General features: G+C 63.3%; 1 protein-coding gene across 1 annotated transcript in view; it reads left to right on the top strand.

Moving 5' to 3' along the window:
- Window positions 1–598: 598 nt before the first annotated feature.
- The window catches only part of LOC100219950 (coronin-7), a 38,542-nt gene continuing 24,312 nt past the window's right edge, over window positions 599–14,828 (top strand). The window contains 7 exon segments of the mRNA XM_072935932.1: window positions 599–755; window positions 3,520–3,616; window positions 3,859–3,933; window positions 5,297–5,367; window positions 5,721–5,904; window positions 7,178–7,254; window positions 8,310–8,360. Of these exon segments, the coding sequence (XP_072792033.1) occupies window positions 696–755; window positions 3,520–3,616; window positions 3,859–3,933; window positions 5,297–5,367; window positions 5,721–5,904; window positions 7,178–7,254; window positions 8,310–8,360 (615 nt within the window). The 5' untranslated portion in view covers window positions 599–695.

The raw sequence follows: 14,828 nt of genomic DNA, 5'->3' as shown, positions 1-14,828 counted from the left end.
GGGGGAGGCTCCGCCGGGCTCAGCGGCGACAGGGACGTGCCCGCTCCTGCCGCGCACACGCCGCTCTCAGCCCGGCTGAAAGCGGGGCAGGAGCCGGGCTCCGCCGGCGTGGGTGACAGCCGGGCCCAGAGGGCTCGGCGGGCTCAGATCCAGCGCTCCCTGCTCCTCCTCCCGCCCCGCAGCTCTGAGTACACGAAGGTCTCTGTTCACCGCCGGCTGCCGGGCCGCGGAGCCCACGGCACCGCAAACCTCTCGCTGGCCCCACGCTCCTGGCCCCGAGCCCGACGGAACCGCTGCCCTGTGTGGGAGGAGAGCTGGGTGCCAGCCGGGGGTCACAGCACGGGGTGACCACGAGCCTCGGGGGGAGGCAGGGAAGGCGCCGGGACCGCCGGGACCGCTGGGCAGTCACCCCAGCGGTGGCTCCACGCCGGGGTTGGAGGCTCTGGCGGGGGTCCCAGGAGCCGGGGCTGGGGGTCAGTGCCCCGCTCACGGTGACACACGGTGACACACGATGACACACGGGACACACGGTGACACACGGTGACACACGAGACACACGTGAGGGGGTCCGGCGGGGCCAGCCCAGGGGCGGAGCGCGGGGCGGGGCTCGGGGCGGGCGGAGCGGCGGGGCCGGGCCGAGCCGGGCCGGGCTGGGCTGGGCTGGGCACGGCTCGGAGCGGTACGGCTGGAGCACCATGAACCGCTTCAAGGCGTCCAAGTTCCGGCACACCGAGGCCCGGCTGCCCCGCAGGGAGGTGAGCGCTGCGGGACCCGCCAGTAGCGGGGGATGGCGGGGGCGGCGGGGCCGGGGCTGCCGGCGGGCAGGGACAGGGACGGGCACGGGCACGGGGCAGCACCGGCCCCGCCCCGCGGCACCGGCAGGGCGCGGTCCGGGCCCCGCGGCATCGCCGGTGGGGCGGGGCCGTGCTCGGTTCTCCCGGCCGCGGTGCGGGGTGGTCCCCGGGTATCCCCTCCTTGGCACCCGCTGCTGCCCATCCCGGGCTCCGCGGAGGATTCAGCCCCGGGGCGCTCCGCAGGTGGGGCGGCCCCCGACCGGCAGCGGCTGGCATGGGGTACCCGTCCCGTGGTGGCTGCTCCCCTCCTGCCGCTGGCACGGCTGGCACGGGCGGTGCATCCCCGGTTCGTGCTGCCCGCTGCCGTTCGGTATCTCACCCTCCTGGCCTGTGCCAGCCAGGGGAGCACGCAGCGAGAGCGAAATGCTGGGCCTCGCTCCTGCCACCCCGCTCCGCGGGCACGGAGGAAGTGCTGGGCCCCACGGGGTGCTGCTGAGCCCCACCACCGCTGGGGCCAAGCATCACGATCCATCCTGGCATGCTGTTGGCAGTGGGTAGCCCTGCCGTGCTGTCCCCCAAACCACAGAGCTGGGCCAGAGCAATCTCCCAGGTCCCTATCCCTACAGATTTGGCAGGGCAGGGCTGGGTGAGTGGTATCAGGGAGCATTCCCAGGACACACAGCCCTTTTGGGGGCTTCCCAAGATGAGTCCCCTTCACCCAGCACCTCCTCAGCACCGTGGCCATGAGTGAGGCTGCTGCTGCTCCCAGCCCTTGGGTGTGCACACACTCCTTGTCTGTAACTTCCCAGCCAAGCTGTCCTTGCACCCACCTGTGGCCTGTGCTCACACACCTCTGCAAATCCAGCAAGCACCCAAAACATCCTCTGAGCTTCAGCCATGGGAGGGGACATGGTGCCCCCGTGCCCATGGTGTGCCAGCCTTGGTGTGTCTCAGGTCACTGAAATCTCAGTTTGGCTGAATGGTTGGCTGTGAATCCCAGGGTTCAGATGAGTCACTGGCAGAGGGGAATGTGCGTGGCTGTGGGGTGGGACGTGGCTGGGACATGGCATCCTGCAGGCAGGGACATCCCATCCTGGTGTTGGTTCTGTGGTGGGGGAGCTCCGAGGGGCAGCGTGCTCTCCCTGTGTGCAGGGAGGGATCTGCTGTGCAAGGCCTCTCCAAAAGGCTTTTCCCATTCAGGCATGAAACATATCCTTGGAAGTGAGGCCACACACTCCCGGTAGGACAGCAGGTGGAGAAGGAAGTCTTGTCACCAAGCCCATCTCAGGTGTCACAGCGGGAAGCTCTGTTGTGTCCCCAGCTGAGCACCTGTTTATGGAGGCACAAGCAGACACCCGACCTGGCTGGATCAGGAAGCGCAGTGTAAACATCAGGGATCACATCTGATGCTGCTCTTCAGGCAGCATCTGCACGGCTCTGCTGACAGATGGCCCTTGAGAGCTCACAGTTTGTTCTAGGGATGTAGCCAGGATGCTTTCATGTGCTTTCCTGGCCATGCTGCCACACTGCAGGGAAGGATCGCTGCCTTGAGGGCTGCTGCCTGTGTGTGGGGAAATTGTGGGGTCAGGATGGACCAGCTCTGTGAAACCTCACTGCAGGGGTCCTGCTGGCACCCCTGGGTGCTGGGGGCCAGATGTGACTGGTGTCACCCTCACTGAGAGTGCAATGCAGGGTGGTGGGATGCAGATAGTGGGGCCCTTATTCCAGGGTCCTGCTCATGCTCCTGACCTGTTCCCCTCCCCAGTGCAGCCCCCTGCCCACCTGCTGCGTGTGGGGACAGGAACCTGCCTTTGGCAGGAGAAGGGTTAACAGGTCTGCACTGAGCTGTGAGGGGAGGAAATGCTGCAGGAACCACTGCTCCCTGTCAGGCCTCAAACGGAAGTTGTGCAAGGAGAGGAGACCTGGGGCTTGGGGTTTCCCTTCCCTACCCAGGCATCTGCCCAGTTTGTGGGGTTTCCACTGCTCTGGACACCTGCTGCAGCTGCGGGGGCTGCTGTGGGCACACAGGCCTGGTGCCAGCCATAAAACACCTGCCATTGCCGCTGTCAGGGGGTGGACTTGGCCCTGGGAGTGCCAGGGAGCTTGTAGCCCTCGTGGCTGCTTGAGGTGGGGTGTCTGTGTTGCCTGGCGTGGGTCTGGCTGATGGAGGGTGTCCCAGGGCCCCACAAGTGCAGTGCTCAGCCCTGAGAAACACTGCAGAGTGGGAGTTTGGTTTTGGAGCTGTATTGCAGCTCCTTGGCTGTGTGTCCATGTGGGAAGTGTGCTGCTGGAGGTGTCTGTTGGCCTCAGTCAGCCACAGCTTGACCTTGTGGTGCTTCACAGCCCAAGAGCTTTTGTCCCATCCAGATTCTCTGGCACCAATTATTGCAAAGACCTCTGGGCACTTCCCACCGTGGGACAGCCCAGAGGTGGGACAGTCTGGGAGCTGGGATGCTGCTGTGTCCCACCCTTCAGCCCCAGTGAGGGGCTGTGCTTTGTGACAGGAGCAGGAGCAGCCACCTTGGCCTGGGACACCCCAGAGGACACCACAGAGGACGGGATAATCCCGTTGGCATTGCCAGTCTCCAGCTCTCCATTGGCACGGCAGCTCCTCTGGGGCTGAGGGTCTCTGGCCATGCTGTGCCATGCTGTGCCATGCTGCAGCTGTGCTCCAGGCCCTGCCATAAGCAGGCAACCCTGATAAGGTTTTTCCCTGTGTGCCCAGGCGTGGATCAGCGGTGTCCGAGCGGGCTCTGTCCCCTCCTGTGGGAACCACGTGAAGTCCAGCTGCCGCTGGATCGCCTTCAGCGCCGAGGGAGCCGGTGAGGATCCCCAGCACTGCTTGGGGAGTGGGATGGGTTCGTGCCAGGGGTCCCTGTGGGGCTGGGTGGTGGGTCAGTCCCCCTGACCTCAGGGGCACCAGGGTGAGTGGAGGAGGGTTTCCCTGAGATCCCCCAAAGTGCTGACAGGCCCACACCTCTTGGCTTGCACTGCAAAGCTGGGTGCCCCTCGTGTGTCCCAGGCCGGGGGTGTTCCTGACCTGCTCCTGTGCCCTCTCCCATAGGTGTGCTGGGCATTGTGCCCCTGGAGTGCGAGGATGGGGGCAAGAGGACCGTATCTCAGCTCTGCTGCCACTCAGGTGGGTGTCAGGTGCCACCTCCTCCCTCCATAGGACGTGTTTAGCTCCACATGGGCTGTGGAGGGGGCCCGGGTGCTGAGTTCAAGCCTGGCAGGCTGTGGTGAGCTGTCTGCCAGGCAAGGGACATGGGGACCTGCCAGGGACCATCACCCGTGGGCAGGATGACACAAGGAAGGGCTCTACCAGGCTGGCAGCAATCCATGTTCCTTCATCTCAGGCTGCAGTGAGGCCTGAACATGTAGCTCTTCCTCTCACCCTTCTAGCACTGCCTTTCCACATTACTCATAGCATGCCCTGAAATCCCCAGTACACCCAGTGCCAGGCTGGAGTTGGCATCACTGAGGCATCACTGCCTCCAGTGGCAGGAGGAACAAGCTGGACCAGCAGCTCTGATGTGGGCAGAGTGAGTGTGGCAGGGAAGAGGCAGTGGCAGCATGGCTGCTGGCAGAGAAGCAGGGCTCTGCCCTGCCCAGGCTCAGGGAGGGGTAGTGCCCACCTCAGGGTGCCCCTCTCCTGTTGCTGGAGCAGCAGTGGCAACCTGAAGGGCACTGACCACCCATTTCCCCAAAATTACACCAGAGCAGCAAGATGGGAGCTGGTTCTAGCACCACCTCCCTGCAGGTGTGCCCTGGCCCAGCCTGTGCCACCTCAGCCCCTGGCACCAGGAGCTTCCTCAGGCTGGAAAGGCGGGCAGTGAGTTCTTCTGGCAGCGCCAGAGGGGTGCACAAGAGCAGTGCCACCTCCACAGCTTCCTAATGGGATCAGCACGAGTCCTTTGAAGCCAGAGAACGCCTCGGTGGCAGGGAATGGATTTTCTCTGCTCCCGGGTGGATGCAGCTGAGCGAGCTGCCTGCTCTTCATGCCTCCGGGGCCTGTCTCCTGGAAGCAGAAAAGTACACAGTGACCTACTTTTCTGAGCGTGCCAACTGCATCCGAGGGGCTGCTGCCGCCGGTGCCAGCCTTCCTCCCGCCGGGCCCTGCCGCCGGAGCATCCCTGCCGCTGGCATGCCGGCCCTGCTGTGACAAAGGGAGCCTTGTCACCAGCGTGGCTCCAGCAGGACATGGCACAGACACCCTGGTGCTGTTCCCTGTGCCTTTTGGGGGTGTTGGTGCATGAATCAGACAGGGGGATGCCCCCTCCAGGGTTCCTAACCCTGCCAAAGGGGTGCAAGTCGCTGAGGGACAGAGTAGAGGGGCTCAGGCACTCACAGCAAAGCTGAGTTGTTCCAAAACCCCTTGATGGAGCTGAAACTGCCCCCCACTGATGAGTGTGTAGGGAAGGAATCAGGCTGGGAAGAGCAGAGGGGCAGACACGCTGTCTGCAGGGGAAGGTGGGGACAAACTTCTGCCCTTCTCCTTCCAGATGTGGTCACAGACTTTGACTTCTCACCCTTTGATCAGCTCCTGCTGGCCACAGGCTCTGCTGATGAGACGGTGAGTGCTCAGGGACAGGGGTCCCAAGGGGACACCTTGTGACCCCCAGCGTGTCTCTGGGATTCACAGCAGAGCTGGAGTGATGGGAGTGAGAGGAGCACGGGGTGGAGGGTGCCAGCTTCGGGAAAGCCGAGAGGGACATCCCCAGGGGGACAGAGCAGATGGTCAGGATCAGCCTCCTCCCAAATGGATCTGATCCCACCAAGCTACAATGAGGGATCACCTGGGAATGCTCAGGGACCTCAGGGACCAAACCCTGAGAAAACAGCGAGCCCAGGTGGGGCACTGCCAGCACCCAGTGGGCTCCTGCTCGCCTGCCCTGGGACTGACCCCCTCCTCTCCTGGGGCTGCAGGTGAAGGTGTGGCGCTTGCCCGAGAGTGGCCAGGACATTCCTGGTGGCGTGGGGCTGACCCTGGGGCCCGGGGGGGCCCCGGTGGATGTGCTGCAGTTCCACCCCACGGCAGATGCTGTCCTGGCCAGCGGTGCGGGGAAGAGAGTCACCGTGTGGGACCTGGGCCAGCAGCAGCCCCTGACAGGTAGGCATGGCTGTGACTGCCCATGACACGTGTCTTCCCTGTGTGTCCCTCCATGTGTCCTCCCTGTGTGTCCCTCCATGTGTCCTCCCCGTGTGTCCTCCCCTTGTATCCTACCTGTTGGAATCTGTGCTATTGATGACTCCAAGATTGTAGAAAGTCTCTGTCTGTCTGCCCCGCTGCCAAAGAAGAAGCCATAATTGGTCTGTGCTGGTTCCAAGGTTGTTTATTCTGTTTATCTCTAACATGTTCTGCTGCCCTGCCGCAGCTCTGTCCTGCAGGGCAGCGTGTGGGGCTCTGCCCTCAGTGGGATGGTACAAACATTAAATACCACAAACTACCTGTGCTGGATTTACAATAACGTGCCAATATCTGTCACCTACGTTGGACAGTGTGTCCCCAGCCTAAACCAACAGAAAAATGCCAACACCACAGTGAAACATGGAGGGCATGAAGAAGGAGAAAAAGGACAAGACACACCCAATTTCCTCCATCTTGTCCCCTTTGGACCCCTCATCTAGAAACCTAAAATTTTACTTTTGCACCTGTGCCACACTTAATTATGACTTATATCAAACACTCAGAGCTTGTAACTGATCCTGTAAGATTGAAAACTCTTTTCCATGGACAGAGATCACAGACAGTGTCTCTGGGGGCTCTGTCCAGGGGGGTTCCTGACCCCTGCCAGTGTCCCAGACCTGCCAGGGCAGCCAGAGGGAAGCCCTGGATTCCCACACCTACCCATGTGTCTGCTCCATGTGTCCTCACTGTGCCAATGCCTGGGCCCGAGGCCTGACCTCGGTGTCACCAAACAGGCAGCTCAGGTGGCTTTTTGGGCAGAGCACCACAGCCCTTGCACCTTGTGCTGCCCTGCACTCTGATGCAGTGGTGTGAAATGTTCTGGTACTGCCCAAGGTGTCACAGGAGCTCTGCTGGGGATCCCCTGGGTGACAGGTCCCTTTCTCTCCATGTGCTAGGGCATGGGTAGATGTGGGTGGCTGCTGACCAGCCTTGCCCAGACCTCAGCCATCCCAGAGATGGGTGGCAGCATAGGCCTGTGGCTTTCCCAGGGCTCCTGCTCTTTGTATCCAGCTGCCAGCAGCACAGGAACGCTCCCTGCTCAGACACAGCAGTGTCCCACTGCATCCTGGCTGCCACCACCCCTTTGGAAAGGCCAGATTTCTCCTGTAAATCTGGTGGGAGAGTGATGGCTCCTGCCCTGTCTGCAGGAGGGACCCTGCTTGATCCTGGCCCTGACCGTGCTTTATCCCCGCAGTCCTGGATTCCCACGGGGACCAGCTGCAGAGCCTGACCTGGAAGCGAGACGGGCGCCTCCTCGGCACCTCCTGCAAGGTGAGCAGTGCCCGGGGGGACCTCACTGTGGCACGGCAGGGATGGGCTGTCTGCCAGCTGCTGGATGTACCCTCATCCTGGGGGGCACCCACTTCGCAGAATCCCAGAATGGTTTGGCTTGGAAGGCACCTTAAAGCTCGTCTCTTTCCCCCACCACACCTTACCTTAGCCCGGGGTGCTCAGAGCTCCATCCAGTCTGGCCTGGAGCACTTCCAGGCATGGGGAGCGTGGAGGGACGGGAAGTTTTGGGGTGGAAAAGGGCAGGAGTGGGCAGGGAGCAGCACTAGATGGCGCCGGCCGCTCGCTGCGGGACGCGCCGGGAACGTGCGCGCAAGGGAGTGTGCAAGCGAGTGTGCAAGCGAGTGTGCAAGCCACGAGCCCCGCAGGCGTGCCCGGGGGCTGGGCAAGCAGCTCCGAGCACACAGCCTCAGCCCCAGCCCCAGGCTGGGAGCGCATCCCGCGCCGTGCCGAGGAACAGCGAAGGGTTTGCGGGGGAGAACCGCGCTGCGCCCCGGGATGAGCCCGGAGCCCGGAGCCCGGCCCGAGTCGGGGTCCCAGCTCATGGATGGAGCCCCATGCCCAGCCCAAGCCGTGCAGGCTGGGGTGCAGATCAGCCCCTGTGCCGTGTGGCTCTGGCTGGCACAATGCGTGCTCCCCAAACAGCCCCCTGGCACAGGGCTGGCACCCGGGCACCCCTTTGTTGCCTCTGTACCCTGCCAGCCATGCTCCATTTGGCAGAGGGTGCCAGGCAGGAAGGGACTCGTTGTCCTGCAGCACTGTCAGGATGGCATCTGAGTGTCAGGTTCCCTGCTCCTTTCCTGGGAACAGTTTTGAGGGTGTTGGGGTGCTGGTGAGGCTCTGGGGGTACTGGGGCTGCCCCCCTGCCCACGATGTGTGAGGACACAGTGCAAGCTATCCATAGGAGTAAGCACTGCAGGCAGGAGAGATGGGCAGGAAGGGGTTGGCTGCACACTCCAGTCTTCTGCCTTTTGCATCCTGACATCCTGCTGGCCCCAAGGTCCTTAACCCTCCTCTGTTTTCTTTTATCTCACCAGGACAAGAAACTTCGGATCTTTGACCCCCGAGCAGGCCCAGCTGCCTCCCAGGTATGCCCCCTCCGGATGTGCTGCAGGCAGCCCTGCCCACCCTGTTGCCTGCAGGGGGGTGAGATTTGGTCCCCCAAACCATCCCAGCCCTGGCTGGGCTTGGGAAAGGCAAGGAGCTAAGGGCAGGGGGAATAGGGCTGTCCCCTTAACCCTGGTGGGTTCAGCAGGGGGCCCCTGCCCTCCCACCAGGCCAGGGAGCACCCCCAGTGCAGTGGCACATGCCAGCCACCAGCCCCATGGTGTGAGGGCTCTGGGCTCTGCAGGCTCCTGGGCTCTGCCCTGCCCTGTGGGAGCTGGACCAAGGGCAAGGGCTGAGCAGCTGGCTCTGCACAGCTCAGCAAATAACAGTGATTAGGAAATAAGGAGAGAATTTAAGCCTTGACGTCAAGTTCAAACAGCCTCTTATTAGAGGTTTCCTGTGGTTTGGGGGCTCTGGCTGCAGAAGGGGCTGGAAGCCCTTGGGAAGGGAGGGATGCAGTGGAGAGCAGGGTGAGATGGCTGCAGTGGACTCTGTCATTCGTGGTGGATCTCCTGCTGCCTGTGGGCTCAGGGAGCCACTGGGCTCTGGTGACAGTGCTCAGGCACGGTGATGGAAGGGAGCCAGAGCTCCAGGGCTGCTCGGGCACGGTGATGGAAGGGAGACAGAGCTCCAGGGCTGCACCAGGACTTTCCACCTGCTCCTGCACACAACCCAGGTGCTGAGCTCCCCAAAGGCCCCTGGGTGCTTTCTACAGTACAAATGATGCCCTGACCCTTCAGGCAGCCTTATAAATACCCCACTACAAAAAATAAACACAAACCCAGCGGTGACACGTGCGGACGAGCCTGGGCAAAGTGCTCCCAGCACTCCAGCAGCTGTCACAATCCTGTCCTGCTCCAGTTGCCTCAGCATGGCTGGAAGATCCCAGTCTCTACTCCAAAATTTATCCACTGCTTGCCTCAGTGCTCCCCTCCCTCCTGGCCCCCCTTCTCCCCCTGCCAGACCTGTCGGCTTGTCTGATGGCGGAGCTGTGAGTGCGATGGGCTCGAGCCAAGTCTCCCGGGGAGGGTGGACTCTGTCTCGCTGAGCTATTAAAAATAACGTGTGAATGATGGTGGCTGTTCAAAGCAGGCAGTTCACTTCCCTCCACTGCTGTCTGATCCAGCCCGGGGCCGGCACTCCGTGTTTGCCAAGAGAAATATTCACCTTCGCTGCCGCGGCCCTGCCCGGCCGGCTCGCAGTGGATGGAGATGTTTAGTCTTGGAGAAGTGCTCTGCTGAAGGGGAAAACTTTAAAATGCCATAAATCCTCTGGAAGTTTGCGCAGGGCTTGCTTAGCCAAGAAGAATAACGCTCCTGGGTTTTGTTCTTGTCTCTTTTCCCCATTGCTGGAGGGCTGGGTTGGTTGGAAAGTCTCCTTCTCCCCCCGGCCCAGCGCAGTTACAGCCCCGGGTGATGCCGGGGCCGCCGTGCGGTGCCAGCACCTCGCAGGCTCCTGGCTTTGAAGTTGCCTGGTTTTTTGCAGAGGTGAGCTGCAGGATGGGTTTCCCAGCTGTGCTGGCTCCTGCAGCACCGTGGGCTGGGTTTCCTCACAGCCGGCACAGGGTCCCGCTGCTGGCTCACCCTGGTCCCTCTGTGGAGCCAAGAGCCAGCCCCAGGCTGCTCCTCCGGCTGCATTTCTTAATTTGCCAAGCCTGCCTCATTAAACATTCCTTTGTTTAGAGCAGGGGGAAAGAATGAGAAGGAGCTAAAATAAGCTCAGGGAGGAGTGGTCACTCCTCCTAATACCTGGTGCTGCTGTCAGGTACCATGGATGTGGCACACATGGGGTTGGGGACCGAGGGTGGGTGACAAGGAGGGTGACTGGCAGGCTGCCCACACCTTGTGGCCATATCCCCGCCAGGTCCTGACCCCCCATTCCCGGCTACGCCCGTGGCAGCTATTTTGAGCATATCCCAGCAGCGGGCAGACGTGTGTGACGCAGCATGGCCGGGGTCTGGCTGACCCCGTGGAGTGCCTGGTATGTACCCAGGGCCACGATTTCCTTTGGGAGAGCAGTGGCCTCATTCTGCTGGATCCCCATCGCTTTGCTGCAGCCCCTTTGTGAACGTCAGGGCTGTGCTCACACCCTATTGCTGCTCTCTGTGCCCTGAGCTGGCAGTGGAGATGCCAGGGCTGCCCTGGGTCCTGCCTTGCCACCCCGTGGAGCCACACTCCTGCTGCTGGCTGGGTCCAGGTCCAAGCACTGCTGTTCTTCCAAAGAGTTCTGTGAGTTCTGTGCTCTGCCTTATCCCCTCCCAAGGCCACCCTGCCACGGCCGCCTGTCCTCCCCTCCCACAGGGTGGTGGTCGCCCTCCTAGCCTTGACCCTCCCCCTGGAAGCGAGTCACGTCCTCTCCCTTTCAGCTTCGGCCCTGCCAAGGCTCAGGATCGCTGCTCCTGCTCTCACCCTCCTGCAATCCCCGTGCAAACCCCACCAAAGGTCCCTCCCGTGTCCCCCCGGTCCTGCCCTTGGTGGGCAGGGGACACGAGGCTGAGCAGGGAGCTTGAGCACCGGGAAGCTCCATACCCATCCCATACCCAGCTCGTGCCTCAGGTGGGTCACCAGCAGTGTGGGGCAATGATTCGGATATGCCCTGGGCTACTAAGGTGGCATCTCTGCTTGCCCACTGCTCTGGCCACCTTCCACAGGCTGGTGCCAGGGGCTGTGTGTGCATCTGGCAGCACCTGGCTCCCGGGACAGGCCGTCCGTGCGGGGCTGCGGGGCTGAGCAGTGTGGGATGGAGAGGAGCCGGCTCCGTTCTCACGAGAAACTTCCTTCGGGCAGGGCCGGGGCCGAGGGAACGGCCGCACCGGGCCAGCGCCCGCCCCGCTCCCGCTCCGCCGTCCTGAGCTGTGCTAATGAGCCTGGGGACAGCTGGGACAGTGTCCCTGGGGCTTTGTCCCCGCCGGGGGTTTGTCCCCCCGCTCGCAGGCTGTGCTGGGGCAGGGGTCAGTGATGGGCAGCAGCCAGGGCTCACAGCCCAAGCACAGCTGGTGCTGTCGCAGCCCTGCTCAAGGTTCTGGGGGCACGAGGGACTCCAGCCCCTGTCCCAGACCACAGCCACCATCCCATGGACCACATCAGCTGTGCCACAGTGGGAGATACACCATGGAGAGGGCTCCTGGGGGCAGCGTGGCCGTGGTGGCAGGGTGATGCCGTGGTGGAGATCAGGTTTGAGGTGATCTGGCTGTGCCCACAGCCAGAACTCCATGGACCCTGCCATGTCACCTCTGCCCAGGATCCAGCTGTCAGCCCAGGGCCGGCTGGAGACCGCTTGTCATCATCGGGGAGGCGCATCAGGACACAGAGAGACTTCAGCCTTCCTCCCACTGCCCCATCGTCACGGTATCCCATGCTGGGGTCACCCCGGGGGTACCTGACTCCCAGCCTCGGCAGCAGCTTCCTCTGGGCTGGGGGAAGGTCCACAGCATCCCACATTCCCAAGGAGACCGTGGGAAGCTATGAAAAAGTTGGCCTGACTCTGGGCAGCCTATTTATAGCACCGCACGCTCGGCGCTCTCATGCTTCTGTTCCCCAGCGTAGCTGCACGGGACTGTTTATATTTCCTCCGCTCCGCTTCCCCCTCGGCCGTCCTTCCCAGGAATGCCGCTTGGTATGGCAGACATGGGGAAGCCGAGGAGGATCTGGAATGAGCCAGAGGCATCTCAGGGGTGTGGGTGTGTGGTGGCACCGGCTCGCCCTCGCCTGGGTGCCCAACCTCCCACTGGGAATGGCCTCAGCAGCTGAGGCCCACACAGGTTGGCATCTCCGTTACTGGGGCTGGGGCTCCTCACGGTATTTCACCTGGGATTCCTGGCAGGCTCCTCTCCAGAGGGCAAAGGTGTTTTGGGATTTGATGGCGTCACAGCAGGGCTTGTGGGGCTGGTGGCTGCAGGAGGAGGGAGGAGGCAGCAGAGGAGGGGTGGCTGCTGAGTGCTGGGTGCTGCAGCCTGCCCACCCCCTGGCCAGTGAGTCCCCTTCTGCCCAGGGAGGGAGGTCCTGCTCCCATCCCAGCCTTGTGGCAGCTGTGCCCACTGGGAGCCCACCCACCTTCCTGCCCTTGCAGGGCCCACAGCATCCTCTGGGACATGGCCTTGGCCTCACCAAGGGCAGGAGGGGTTGGATGGAGAAGGGGGGCTGCGCTGGTTGGGGGGGGAGGCAGAGCCTGGTGGTGCCCAGTTCCCCAGGGCACAGGGGTGTCACAGCAATGCTGCCCTGGCCAGTGGGACTGGGGAGGTGGCATGGGCAGCAGGGGACTTGTCCTGGTCCCTGCCCAATGTGACACACACATACCACACACCTGGCAGAGACCAGGGCCAGTGCTGGTAGTGTGATGGCTGCCCCACAGCTCTGTGGGATCCCTGCACTCCCCTGGGGCAGGTGACAGCTCCTGGTCTCCTTGAGCTCTGGGCAGAGACCAGGAGAGGGACTGGCCTGGGAGAGGCTGCTCTGTTCTCCTGGTTACCTCTGGAGTAACTGGGATTTGGCAAGGGAAGGACATCACTCACATTTTTGTTCGGAGAGGAGGATTCGGTGCATGTTTAACCCTCTCAGCTCCCGGGAAGCCGTTCCTCCATGGGGTGTGCAAGGAGCAACAGCCTCCCCATGTGCATGGACCCGGGGTGGGTGTCTGTCCCCAGAGTCCCCCACAGTGCCCTGGCCAGAGACCCTGCTTGCCCTGGCACTCCCTGGCAAAGGGGTAGCTCTGCCTGGCACTGGTGCCTCCTGTGCCCACTCAGATTTGTGCTGCTGGGGTTGCTTCCCACGGGGATCAGATGTCCATGGGCTGTTGGCCATGCTCATGGGCTGTTAGCCACGGGCAGGGCTGAGCTGTCCCAGCCCTGCCAGCCACGGGGGCTCTGCCAAGAGCAGAGCATTGACCCCCCCGGCCACCTCCCATCCGTCCAGCCCAAGGCTGTGCCCTGTGCTCCCACCTCCCGCTCTCCCTGCCCTGCATCCGGCTCAGGGAGACAGAGATCGCCTGGGAGCCGGAGCAGCCTTGGCTTTGTGTGAGGCTCTCCCAGGCAGCCGTGGAGCCGTCGGGGCCGCTCCCTGCGGGCAGCTGTTCCCATCTCCTGACCCCTCCGCATCGCTGCCAACAGCTGCGCCCGACACGCCGGGCCTGGGCCCCCGCAGCCCCCACTGCTGCACGGGAGAGGAGCTGGGGACCCCCATGGAAACCAGCACCTTACCCCAGCCTGCCTAGGAGGGGCTGGTTGAGACTGTGAGAGGGATGGTGCTGGAAACTCTCCCTGTGCAGCCGATCTGGCTCTGAGGAGGGGGCACAAGCTCCCCCCAACCTGGGCTGCCCAAAGCTGGCAGGACTGGAACCCTGCAATGGGCAGGAGGAGTCTGGGCTGCCTGGGCACTGGCAGGGAGCTGGGAGGCTTCCGTGGATCCCCACGTGCTGGTCCAGAGCTGGTGGGCTCCTTGCAGCCTGCCGGGGGCACAAGTGGCTCAGGAGGGACACCCATCCCTTGGGTTGTGGCTGGTTCCCTGCTCCAGGTGCTCCAGCATCATTCCAGGGTGTCTGCCCAGCTCTGCCAGCCCCAGGGCTCCACAGCAGCCCCACGGGTGTCCCAGGGCTGAACCGCACCAGTGTCCACCTTCAGTGCCCGGCCACACCACCCTGTCCCTGCCAAGACCCTCTGCAGCAGGGAGCTGCTGTCCGCACGCTCACCTCTGGCAACATCTGCACGGGCTGAGCACGGAGCAGCCCAGCCTCCCGCATACTTGCTGCCATACGTACAGCTCAGCCGGGATGGAACTAATGCAGAAAACATGGCCCTGCGCCGCAGCCGGCACGCCGGGGGCTGGGAGCGCCGCGGCAGCGCCCTGCCCTCCGCCAGCCCGGGGCTGCCCCACCGCCCGGGGGTCCGGGGCACCCGTGGGACACAGGCCCGTGGAGCTGGTGGTTATGCGGTCTGCAGGTGTTGAGCTGTGGCTGCCACAGCCACACGGCTCAGGTGCAGAAGTGCTCTCCTGGCTGACGCCAGGCTGGCCCCAGCTCCTGGAGTTTCCATCCCTCTTGGCACCGATCCTGGGACACGTTCCCTTCTCCAGGTCCTCTCCCTGCTGGCGGTGGGGGCTGGCCCCTCCTGCCCCACATCCTGGCCCTGCGGCTGGGAGCGCCGGGCTGGGCTCGGCCAGCGCTGCCTCTTCCAAGTGAGCCGTGTTTGTGCTGGCAAGGGAGCTGGCGTGACAGAGCCAGGGCACGACAAGCTTGGCACCCTGTGCCTGCTCCCACCCTGGCTCTCTCCAGGGGCTGGGGGCTGCTCCAGCAGAGCTTCTCCAGTGAGGAGCGACCCCTCCATGGCCCCTCTCTGGCTGCTGCGGTGACAGAGCCTTGCTGACGGTCACAGAGCCCACACCAAGGGGGACACAGCTCATGGCTCCTCCATGAGGAGCCCCACCCCTCCTGCCCCCACCTGGTGCCCCTGCCCTGCG

The sequence above is a fragment of the Taeniopygia guttata genome, chromosome 14, assembly GCF_048771995.1.
Source record: "Taeniopygia guttata chromosome 14, bTaeGut7.mat, whole genome shotgun sequence".
Lineage (NCBI taxonomy): Eukaryota > Metazoa > Chordata > Aves > Passeriformes > Estrildidae > Taeniopygia > Taeniopygia guttata.
Note: the sequence above shows the minus strand (reverse complement) of the source record. Positions and strands in the feature narration are given on the sequence as shown.